The sequence below is a fragment of the Gorilla gorilla genome, chromosome 1 (genome assembly GCF_029281585.2).
Source record: "Gorilla gorilla gorilla isolate KB3781 chromosome 1, NHGRI_mGorGor1-v2.1_pri, whole genome shotgun sequence".
In the NCBI taxonomy this organism is placed as follows: Eukaryota; Metazoa; Chordata; class Mammalia; order Primates; family Hominidae; genus Gorilla; species Gorilla gorilla.
In genome coordinates, this window is record NC_073224.2 from 185908018 (window position 1) to 185920998 (window position 12981).

The 12981-nt window shown below is 42.1% G+C and overlaps 1 protein-coding gene across 2 annotated transcripts in view; it reads right to left on the reverse strand.

Annotated features, from left to right (window-relative positions):
• TCEANC2 (transcription elongation factor A N-terminal and central domain containing 2) overlaps window positions 1-12981 on the reverse strand; it is a 56012-nt gene that overhangs the window by 42502 nt on the left and 529 nt on the right. For both annotated transcript variants that reach the window (XM_055349574.2, XM_004025846.5), the window contains exon 2: window positions 12348-12491. In XM_055349574.2, the coding sequence (XP_055205549.1) occupies window positions 12348-12449 (102 nt within the window). In that variant the 5' untranslated portion in view covers window positions 12450-12491. The remainder of the gene's footprint in view (window positions 1-12347; window positions 12492-12981) is intronic.

A 12981-nucleotide genomic window follows, 5' to 3' on the forward strand; every position in this document is an offset into this window, starting at 1 on the left:
AAAAACTGAGACAGTCTTTTTCTACGATCTGTTACAATATAAAACGATATTAGTGTTAAACTGTACGAAAAATAAATCAATAAAGCCAAGGAGAAATTTTGAATAGGAAGAAAGTGCAAATATCATGCCTTTTTCACCAATGTATTTTATTGATTTATCCAAACTGAAACATATAATCCCGGTTGGTTGATCTGTTTTAATAGTATTGGATAGTATTCCATTATTTTTATATACAAATGTCTTAGAATTTTAAAACTATTCCCCTATTAGGTAGTTTCTTTCCCCATATTTTACATGTTACAAACATTGTTTCAATGAACTCCTGTCTATGACAGTTTTTTGTATATTGTCTTCATCTCTTTACTTTCAACTTCTCTGGGTCATTACACTTTACATAGCCTGTGGCTGCTTTATTTTGCTCCCTGCCTCCTATTCCAATCTGAGAATCTCTATCTTTTAATAGGCATGTTTAATCCATTTGTGTTTATTATGATTACTGATATATTTGAACATATTTTCTCTTCTTTTTTTCTTCTTTCATATCTTCTTTTTAACAGTTTTCTTTAATCTATTTTTTTTCTTTTTCCTTTTTTTGTTTTTTATAGATGGGGTCTCACTCTGTTGCACAGGCTGGGTGCAGTGGTAACAATCATAGCTCACTGTAGCCTTCAACTCCAGGGCTCAAGCCATCCTCCTGCCAGCTTCCCGAGTACCTGGGAGTACAGGCACATGCCACCACGCCTGGCTAATTTTTGTTGTTGTTGTTTCTGAAAAGAAGTCTTGTTCTGTCGCCCAGGCTGGAGTGCAATGGCACAATCTCGGCTCACTGCAACCTCCGCCCCCCTCTCCCCCAACCTGTTCAAGCAATTCTTCTGCTTCAGCCTCCCGAGTAGCTGGGATTGCAGGCATGCATCACCATACCTGGCTAATTTTTGTATTTTTTGTAGACATGGGGTCTCACTCTGTTGCCCAGTGCCCAGGCTGGTCTCAAACTCCTGGCCTCAACTGATCCCCTCACCTCAGCCTCTGAAAGCACAAGGATTACAAGTGTGAGCCACTGTGCCCAGCCCCTTTTTTTTCCCTCTATGGTTTGGAAGTTACTTATTATATTTCTATGATTTCAGTGTTTACCCTTATACATATATTTTTTTTTGAGACAGAGTCATGCTCTGTTGCCCAGGCTGGAGTGCAGTGGTGAGATCACACTGCAGCCTCGATCTCCTGGGCTCAAGTGGTCCTCCCACCTCAGTCTCCCAAGTAGCTGGGACCACAGGTGGGCCACCACACTCCGCTGATTTTTAAATTTTTTTGTAGATGTGGGGTCTCACTATGTTGCCCAGGCTGGTCTTGAACTCCTGGGCTCAAGTGATCTTTCTGCCTTGGCCTCCCCAAGTGCTGGGATTACAGGTGTGAGCCACCATGCTCAACCTACCCTTACAATGTTTAAGATGTATACTAACAGAAATTGATACCAGTATTCTCCTCACAATCCTCTACTTCAGAAACCCCAATTCCATGGCTTCTCTGCCTATCCCTTATGTACTTTTCTCTTTCATATTTCTGTCTCTTCATTTCTGTATGATACATCCTAAGTTACTTCTTTAGAAACCTAAGTATTTCTCTTTTTAGCTATGGCTTGCCTATGTTTAACCTGTTTGATGTGTTTCTGCTTCAATAATGATATTTTTTCATTGGACAAGTTCTGTTTTTCTTCTTCTCCAAACTTACCTGTTCTCTTTTCATACTATTCTGTTCTTATCTTATGGTTTCCATTCCTTTATCTCTGTGAACATGAGGTCTGGAGGCAGGGAACCTAAGGCTGATTCTCACTGACTTCCTAGAACTAAATCAAAAGGAAAACCCCAGCCGGGCACAGTGGCTCACACCTGTAATCCCGGCACTATGGGAGGCCAAAGCAGGCGGATCACTTGAGGTCAGGAGTTCGAGACCAGCCTGGCCGACATGGCAAAACCCCATCTCTACTAAAAATACAAAAATTACCTGGGCATGGTGGCACATGTCTGTCATCCCAGCTACTTGGGAGGCTGAGGCACAAGAATCATTTGAACCTGGGAGGTGGAGGGTGCAGTGAGCCGAGATCGCACCACTGCACTCCAGCCTAGGTGACACAGTGAGACTCCGTCTCAAAAAAAAAAAAAAGGAAAAATGCACAACCAACAAAACCGGTCGCTTGCCTAGTCTTTATTTGCATAGGGGTGTAATTTTGTAACTTCATTTCAGCCTCCTGGAACCAATCAGACATTTGCATAGGGTGTAACTTTGTAACTTCACTTCAGCCTCTGATTAGTCACCTTCCACAACCAATCATACTGGTTGCAGGCCACTACTTCATTTACTTAGGGTGTAAGCCAAGTAACCAACGGGAAGCCTCTAGAGGGTATTCAAACTATTCAAACCCCAGAAAATTCTGTAACCTGCACTCTTGAGGCTGCTTGAGCCAGCTCACACTCTATGGAGTGTACTTACTTCAATAAATCTATGCTTTCGTTGCTCCATTTGTTGCTTTATGCATTCTGTCCAATTCTTTGTCAAAACGCCAAGAACCTGGACACCCTCCACCAATAAAAAACATTTTAAACATATTTAAGGTCTCTTTGAGATTGTTTTCTTATCTCTACTTCTTGGGGTAGAAATTCTATTACTTACATCTGTCTGCTCATTCTCTCCCTTGGTAATTTATTTTCTTATAGACTTTGTAATTTCTGACCGTTAGTTTATCCTTACAGGGGATTCTGTTCTATGGAAGTCCTCTGCATTCTAGGATATGAAGTGTCTTAATAGAGAAATCTCACATTTGCCTTTGCCAAGATTTGAATTTTCTCAGTTCTAGGCCAGTTTTTATATTAATTTTTTTCAGTTTTGCAAATAGAGTGAATTTAACTACAGCTAGCCTTCTGGATTGGCAGGTTTCACATCTGTGGATTCAACCAACCATAGGTCAAAAGTATTTTTAAAAAAATAGATGGCTGCATCTGTATTGAACACATAGAGACTTTTTTCCTTGTCACTATTCCATTAACAATACAGTATAAAAACTACTTACAAAGCATTTACATTGTATTAGGTATTGCAGATTGAGTATCCCTTATCCAAAACGGTTGGGGCCAGAAATGTTTGGGATTTGGGATTTGGGATTTTTCAATATTTGCATTATATGTACTGGTTGAGCATCCCTAATCCAAAAATTCAAAGTCCAAAATGTTCTCATGAGCATTTCCTTTGGGTACCATGTTAGCACTCAAAAGTGTTGGATTTTGTGACATTCTGATTTCAGATTAGGATGCTCAACCTGTATAGTAATCTAGAAATGATTTAGACTATACAAGAGGATCTATATAGAGTATAGGCAAATAGCACACCATTCCATATAACAGACATGAGCATTCGTGGATTTTGGCACCTGTAGGGGGGGTCCTGGAACCAATCCCCTACAGATACTGAGAGATGACTGTACACATATTCATGCATGGTAATAAGAGTGTGGTTCTAATTTATTATTATTGTCAACTCTTTTTCCATCTAAGACCCTGAGAAGGTAACAATCTGCTTCCCTGGACCAGTGGATGGAATTTTTCTAGCTCATTTCTCACAAACATATGGTAGTCCTGTTTCAGCTTCCAGCTTCACATAGGAGATCAATTCCAGCTCCCCACATCACATTAGCCCGAGGTCTCATCTCCCATTCATACTGGCCTTAAAATCCCAGCCCCTAAGCATTATATCTGGATTCAGTGTTCCCTGGAACTATTTAGCTTCAGCTCCCATTTACAGCTCTGATTTTGCTTTCCTCTCTCTTCCTGGCACCTAAGGATTTCCCTTTCTTGCTTTCAAGCTCAGCTCTGTATTGGAGACTTTTAATCCAGCATTTCTGCATGGCTGGAATCAGGTTAAGGGTTCCACATCAGATAATATCAACATATGGAACTAAAGAAGTCCAAACTCTTTAGCATGGCATAAAAGGCCTTCCATGACTTGGTTCCTGACATTCTTTTCAGTCTCATCATTTGCTCCAGATACATGAAACTATTTACAGCTTCCTTTTGAATTTCATACCTTTGCCTGGGATGTTCTTTCTTTACCTCATTTACCTGATAAATACTTATTCATTTTTTAAGACTCTCTTCAAGCATCATGTCTTCTATGAAGCCTTTCTTGCCTGTCCTCTACCACATTTTACCATACTCCACTTTGCGTCCCTCTGCAACTTGTATAGACTCCTATTATTGCATCTATGCTTTCTGCAAATACTTACCATCGACAAGGCTGTCTTTCCCTTAAGGGCTGGAACCATTTCTCATTTATCTCACTATCCCCAGTGCACAGTAGGTGTAACTGAACAAAACTATTTCTACCTTCAAGGACTAAGTACAGTACAGTTTTCAGATATGAAATTTTAGGTCAGGAATAGGAAAAACATCAGTCTATTCAAGAGCAAAAGAATTCCATATATATCAAGAAATGTCTCAATCTCTAACTATGGGCCAGAAAATAGATTGCTCAAATTATTTGGAGGAACAAGAGAAATGGACACAAAATATCAATAAGGACACTACAATGAGGAGTAGAATAGTTATTGCCAGAAAGAAGATGTGCTTTCCAATATACCATCTGGTTTTACAGTTGTGGATTGCTGAAATGTCAGGTTTGACAAAACCAATTAGGGAAAATGATTCATTCATAAGCAGTTACGTGGGCACCATTCCACTGGTGGGGGCAGGAGGCAACATATTGGCTAGTTGATCCTACAAAGGCAGGAAAGGTTTATAGAACATTCTGAAGTGATGAACCTAAAAGAATGAGTATACTCTAGGACCTTTTAATTTAAAAAATTCTCTTATTGCAACCAACAGAAGAAATCACTTCCTCTTAAGGGACTAAAAAGAGATTAACCAAATTAACCTTTACCACTTAAATGGACATTACATGAGCTCTATTGAGAATCACTTTTATAGAATGTGATACGCCTATGGCAAAATTACTTGGAATATATACTGATAACAGAAGTACAATGGTCCTAATATTCCAAGATTTTTATACCTCTTCAGTTTGGCATTCAGAAACTTCCACTTTTTTTTTTTTTCCAGCTCACCCTATCTATAGGGGACAGACTATGAACCCAGATTATCTGGTTCAAATCCCAACTTTGCCACTAATGGCTACATGACTTCAAGCAAGCTACTTAATCTCTCTATGCCTTAGTTTTTCATCTGTAAAATATAAATGATAAAAGCATACATATCACAAAGCTATTATTAAGATTTAAAGAGTTAATATATGTAAAGCATTAGTTAGCACAATGCCTGGACCATAAAAATGGACTCAATAAATGTTAGTAGTAATCCTTATTACTACTATCATCCTCCTCCTCCTCAGCTTTGGTTTTACTATACAAGCCCCTCCTTTTCCATACATGAAAAGAGGAAACTATTGGTTTTTACTACATACCAGGCACAATGGTTAGCCCTTTCAATATGAATTTATTTATTTCACTCTCATAATAATCATGCAGATGGGGTACTGTTATTTCTGATGTTACTGATGAGGAAACTGAGGCTTAAACATTTAGTAGGTTCTTGGCATTAAAACATAATGCTTATGTTTGGAAGTCACTTGGCAGAAAGTGGACCTAGCTGACTCTAACATTCACATTTAACTCAATTTCTTTTTAATTTGCCATTGTGAACACACCAAGCATCATGCATACATAGAGGAAACAGAAGAGCACATACCACTCATTGAATGGTTATATGTCACTACTTCCCTAGAGTATATCAGACCTAGTCAAATCCTCCCGTCCCTTTATGGTGCCCTGCCACATAGCCTTCTTTGGGCACTAAAACAGGGACTAAGCTCTCTCTTCTCTTACCTCTTTTTTTTTGTTTGTTTGAGACAGAGTCTCGCTCTGTCACCCAGGCTGGAGTGCAGTGGCATGATCTCGGCTCACTGCAACCTCTGCCTCCCGGGTCCAACTGATTCTCCTTCCCCAGCCTCCTGTAATCACGAGTGGCTAGGATTACAGGCGCCCGCCACCACACCCGGCTAATTTTTGTATTTTTAGTAGAGATGAGGTTTCACCATGTTGGCCAGGCTGGTCTCAAACTCCTGACCTCAGGTGATCTGCCCATCTCAGCCTCCCAAAATGCTGAGATTATAGGTGTGAGCCACCGCGCCAGGCCTCTTCTCTTACCTCTTAGCCCTTATTGTCTATATGACAATTATGTAATGGATCACATATAATTTTTTCTCATTATTTTATTTTATTTTTGAGACTGGGTCTTGCTCTGTTGCCCAGGCTGGAGTACAGTGGTATGATCATAGCTCACTACAGCCTCAACCTCCTGAGCTCAAGCAATCCTCCCACCTCAGCCTCCCTAGTGGCTAGGACCACAGGCGCATGCCACCACGCCCGGCTAATTTTTTTTTTTTTTTTTTTGAGACGGAGTCTCGCTCTGTTGCCCAGATTGGAGCGCAGTGGCGCAATCTCAGCTCACTGCAACCTCCGCCTCCCAGGTTCAAGCAATTCTTCTGCTTCAGCCTCCCAAGCAGCTGGGACTACAGGCGCGCATGACCACGCCCAGCTAATTTTTTATTTTTAGTAGAGACAGGGTTTCACCATATTGGCCAGGCTGGTCTCAAACTCCTGACCTCATGATCCACCCGCCTCGGCCTCCCAAAGTGCTGGGATTACAGGTGTGAGCCACTGCACCTGGCTGCTAATTTTTTTTTGGTAAAGATGAGGCCTCACCATGTAGCCTCACCATGTAGTTTGGTCTCAAACTCCTGGGCTCAAGTGGTCCTCCTGTCTTGGCCTTCCAAGTGCTAGGATTATAGGCATGAGCCACCACACCTGGCTTCATTATTTATTAACTTCTTATAATTTGATCACTTTTCAGGAAGTTTCATGAGGGTTTGTATTTTGATCTTAATTTTCTCTCATGTTCTCTATAGTACTTAGCATTGTGCTGGGCATAAGCTGTTTCACAATATTTGTAGAATACTTTACTATCAAAACCCCACAACGGCATGCCAGAATACAGATGATTACTGTTTATTCAATACATTTTACCTACAGTGTAGCAGGCACTGTGTTAGGTTTTGGAGCAGAATCAGAACATAATAAGATATTACAGTCCCGGGTCTCAGGAATTCATAGTGGATTGGAGAAAGCTACAGGTAATCAGACAATTACAATACAGTAAAGTAAGTGCTTCCACAGATATTTGAACCAAACGTTGAGAGTACTAATGAGGGAAGGATTAACTCCCTTATAGAACCCAGAAAGCATTTCAACATTCATTTATTTGACAAATATTTATTGACCACTTAATATGTGTCAGGCACTGTGCTACATCCAAGGGCAGAGAAGTAAATAAAATACTCAAGATCCTGACAGAGTGTGGTGGCTTACGCCTGTAATCCCAGCACTTTGGGAGGTCAAGGCAGGTGGATCACTTGAGGTCAAGAGTTCAACGCCAGGGTGGCAAAATGGTGAAACTCCATCTCTACTAAAAATACAAAAATTAGTTGGGTGTGGTGGCAGGCACCTGTAATCCCAGCTACTTGGGAGGCTGAGGCAGGATAATCGCTTGAACCCAGGAGGCAGAGGCTGCAGTAAGCTGAGATCATGCCACTGCACTCTAGCCTGGGTGATAGAGCGAGACTCTGACTTGAAAAAAAAAAAAAAAAAAAAAACTCAAGGTCCTGTACTCATGGAGTTTATAATCTAAGATTTATAGGCAAAGTAGTTCTTGAGTGGGTTGACAAATGGGTAGAAATTGACTCTGTAAAAAGAAACAGAAGGGCTTTCAAGGAAAAGGGACCAGCATCAAGTTCAAGGAAGCCCTGAAGGCATGGAAGGGAAGAGCTTATACAAAGAACAGCAAGAGGCTGGGCACAGTGGCTCACGCCTGTAATCCTAGCACTTTGGGAGGCCGAGGCGGGAGGATCACGAGGTCAGGAGTTCAAGACCAGCCTGGCCAAAATAGTGAAATCCCGTCTCTACTGAAAATACAAAAATTAGCTGGGCATGGTGGCGTGTGCCTGTAGTCTTAGCTACTTGGGAGGCTGAGGCAGGAGAATCGCTTCAACCCAGGAGGTGGAGGTTGCAGTGAGCCAAAATCTCGCCACTGCACTCCAGCTTGGGCAACAGAGTGAGACTTCATGTCAAACAAGCAAGCAAGCAAACAAAGAACAGCAAGAAATAAGGTGTGGCTGGAATGCGTACATATAAAGGAGGGGCTACAAGGGATGAGACGATAAGTGCACTGGGGTAGAACAGGTCTCACGTGCCATGCCAAGCCTGTTATTTTACTTCATTTGGTCATTCAGAAAAATGTACTGCAGCCTACTATAGGCCAAGTCCTGTGCCAGGAACCAGTGACACAAAATCAATGAGACATAGTCTTTCAAGAAGCTCAGAGTATAGCAGGGCACAGGCATGTAAAGAAACAACCATGATACAGCACAAATAAGTGCAATGATACAGACATGTTTAATATACAGGGATGGCTCAGAGAAGGGAGTGATTAGATTGGCTCTGCGTCTCAGGGACAAAAGGGTGGTCAGGAAGGGCCCAATAGTAGAGGATTTGAACTAGGTCATGGGAGATGAATAGGATTTTATAAAGTAATGATAATAACAATAATAGCAAAGACTTACAAAGTACTTAGTATTGGCCAGACTCTGTACCAAACACTTTACATATGTTGACTCACTCAAATTTCATAACACCTTACAAAACAGGTATTATTAATCCCCATTTTATAGATTAAGATGGACACAGAGAGGCTACATAACTTGACCAAGGTCACGAAGGTAGTAAGTGGCAGAGCTGGGATTTTAGTAAGGCAGTCTGGCTCCAGAGTCTATGTTCTTAATTATTGCATTATATTGCCTCCAAGACAAGACAGTAAGGGAATTCCAGGCAAACAGGACAGTATATGCAAAGGCACAGAGGAAGGAAAGAGCACAACATCTTTGGGGAATTGTGAATGGTTGACATTGGATGAGGCATAAATAAAAAGACTAGCAGGGGATGAGGTAGGCAGGCGCCAGGTCATGGAAGGCCTTGGGTGTCATGTAAAAAACTGTGATCTTTATTGATGGGGAATGAGAAATTATTGAAGGATTAGGCAGGAAAGTGACCTGAGTAGATTTTCTTTTCTATTTTAGACATATTTCTCTGGTGTAAGAGTGGAAGGGAGGTGAATGGGGGATGTCAAAGGCAGGGAGACAAGTCAACAGACCATAGCATTGCTCTAGATGAGAAGTATGATTCTGAACTTAAAGTGGAAGACAATCAAGTGAGTATGGGCAAGAAGGATTTTTAGGAAGTAAAACTAAAAATTGGGGCCAGGCGTAGTGGCTCATGCCTGTAATCCCAGCACTTCGGGAGGCCAAGGAGGGCAGATAGCTTGAGCCCAGAAGTTCAAGACCAGACTGGACAACATGATGAAATCCTGTCTCTACAAAAAAAAAAAAAAAAAAAAAAAAAAAATTAGCCAGGTGTGGTGGCATGTGCCTATAGTCCCAGCTATGATGTGATCATAGTCCCATGATCACATCACTGCATTCCAGCCTGGGTGACAGAGCGAGACCCTAAAAAAAATAAAATAAAATAAAATAAAACAAAGAAAAAAGAAAATTGGATATGAGAAAAAAGAGTTAAGGATGGTTCCTAGATTTCTAGTCCCAGTTACTTGGTATACGGATATACATTAATACAGGAGAACAAGGAACAGGTTTGGAAGAAAAGCTAATGCATTTAAGGGGAATGTTATTAAATATGCCTGTTGTTTTATTCTTTTTTTTTTTTTTAAATGGTGTCTCACTTTGTCACCCAGGTTGCAGTGCAGTGGTACCATCCTGGCTCACTGCAACCTCCACCTCCCAGGTTCAAGCAATCCTCCCATCTCACCCTCCCAAGTAGCTGTGACTACAGGCGCTCCCCACCATACCCAGCTAACTTTTCTATTTTTTGTAGAGATGGGGTTTTGCCAAGCTGCCCAGGCTGGTCTCGGACTCCTGGGCTCAGGTGATCCACCTGCCTTGGCCTCCCAATGTGCTAGGATTACAGGCATGAGCCACTGAGTCCAGCCTGTTGTTTTATTCTTATTCCATAATTTTCACATCATTTATTTTCATCATCACACATAGTGATTTTCAACTAGGGCACGAGCAGGAACCCAGAGGGGAGAGGGGTAGGAGGAGGTATATTAGAATATGGGTGTTTGGGCCAGGTGCCGTGGCTCACGCCTGTAATCCCAGCACTTTGGGAGGCCGAGGTGGGAGGATCATGAGGTCAGGAGTTCGAGACCAGCCTGGCCAACATAGTGAAACCCCATCTCTACTAAAAATACAAAAAATTAGCCAGGCGTGGTGGGCACCTGTAATCCCTGCCACTCGGGAGGCTGAGGCAGGAGACTCGCATGAACCAGGGAGGCAGAGGTCGCAGGGAGGCAGAGGTTGCAGTGAGCCAAGATCCCACCATTGCCCTCCAGCCGGGGCGACAGTGCAAAACTCCGTCTCAAAAAAAAAAAAAAAAGAAAAGAAAAGAAAAGAATATGGGTGTTTGTAGGTGTAGGTGAGTGTATGTGTAGTTCAACTATTCCTTCCCACCTTTTTCCTGGAGAGAGTCTGACATGATCCCTCATTGAGAATCATTGCTATGTACAATTATCCATGAATATTCTGACAAGGTAGAGACAGTTGAAAACCTTGAATGTGTTCTATGCAGTCACAGAACTGCAAGACTAGGACAGACTTTAAAGATCATCTAGAGTTTGGTAGGGCTCAATCAAGTGCTGTCTGGAAAAATGAGAAGGCATTTTCAGTTATCAGAATGGGAGGTGCCATTGGCATTAAGTGCCTGAGAGCCAGGGATGCTAAGTATCCTGTAAACCACCAGCAGCTCCAAATAATGAAGAATTATCTTGCCCCATACAACAGTAGCATCCCTTGAAGAAACACTGATATAGTTCAATCTCCACGTTTTATAGATGAGGAAACTGAGGTCTTAGAGAAGGGACTGACTTGCTACTAAAGATCACCCAGTTACCAGTAAGGCCTGTTTATACTCTCCTTCACTACTTTCCAATATGGGTCTCCTAAGCCTGTGGGACATCCAGAAAAGGAGTCCAACTGAGTATATGTCAAGTACTCAGAATGCTGCCTTGCTCTTACAATCCTTTGCACATTTTCTCTAGCCCCAGATCCTCCTCCCACCTTCTGAAACCTAGGCTGGAGGTGCAGGTTTCGCAGTTTTAGCACAGAAAGCCTAAAGAATGGATAATGTCATCCTGGCCAAATACATAAAATGTGACAGAACTCTGAGGAGAACAAACACTAGGAACCTAGTGGAGGAAGAAGAATTGGTAAAAGAAAATGAAAAAATCAGAAATTTAAGAGGCAAGGTTCAGGATGACAAAGGGGACTAAGTACAAGTTGTTTTGTTTTGTTTTAGTAAAATAATCACTTTAGCATTTATTGGGTAACTATGTTGATTGATACATTGTATCTACTCTTTGCATCTTGCTTGCAGACATCAGACTGACTTCAGTGTAGCAAGAGCTCATTAAAACAGCCTCTTTCCAGCTGGGCACAGTGGCTCATGCCTGTAATCTCAGCACTTTGGGAGACAGAGGCGGGTGGATCATTTTGAGGTCAGGAGTTCGAGACCAGCCTGGCCAACATGGTGAAACCCCATCTCTACTAAAAACAAAAAATAGCCGGGCATCTATAATCCCAGCTACTTGGGAGGCTGAGGCAGGAGGATCATATGAAGCCGGGAGGTGGAGGTTGCAGTAAGTCAAGATTGTGCCACTGTACTGCAGTCTGGGTGACAGAGTGAGACCCTGTCTGAAAAACAAAAACAACAACAACGACAACAAAAAAACAGCCTCTTTCCCAGTCTCAGCTGAAGCTGTAAAGCCATTTGATACAGTTCTGGGAAGTAAGATGTGAGAGAACAGCATCAAAGCCCACCCCTTAATGAGTTTGTACAGGGTAGGTATATAGAATCATATTTGGCACTTCAACATTCCTAACAGACTACATTTTGCAAAAGAATAACAACGAAGGGGACTTGTCCTACGAGCTAGCACACATGGTGTAAACCGGAGTAATTACAAGGGTGTAGCAGGGGTGTGCAGAAATTTATAAATGTAAGTCTGTACAGCTATGGGCGAAACAAAGGAGGAGTGGTCAGGTACACTTTGAGGAGGAGGCATAACAAGAAATAATTCATAGGTCTTTCCACAACAGAACCTCTAGCACCACCTTGCTATCAGTCCTTTGCACATTTCCTCTAGCCCCAGATCCCCTCTCACCTTCAGAGATTCAATCGTCGCCTGCTTGTAAACCTTTCCTCCAGAATCTTTCTTCTGAGGGCTATTCTGGATTCTAGGCGTTCGAATGACGAATTTATCCATTGTTAGGGGACTCCGACTACCTTGACGTGCTTGCAGCGTGTTCTGGTCAAGAAAGAGGGCAGATTCTAAAACCTCACTAAAGACTGTCATGATATTTGTTCCCCAAAGTAACACAATTGAGTTCTCTGGAAGAATTCATGAATTATGGGGCCTCGAGTGGAATTGACAGGAAGTAAGATTTTCTCTTTAAAAGAAAGATCTTCCGAAGAACTGAAACTGTAATCAATCATCAGTCTACGTCCTGAGTTAGGAGGTTCCTAGCTTCCAGAAGTGCACGCTCTAGCGGGGATTCCAATATTGGGGGAATTGGCCCAATATTGGAATCCCCGCTAGAGCGTGCACCTAAGCCCTCTTCCAAATAAGATTGGGCTGTGAAAGGGTTAGGATTACATTAGGCTCAGTGAAGCCCTCTTAACAACCACCTCACCACAGCCATAATCCCAAGGGTTGCCCTGGTAATCAGCAACCGACAACCACCTCCAGAACTCAGCAGAGGGTCTCACAATACGCAGCCATCCCCTGGAACAAACTG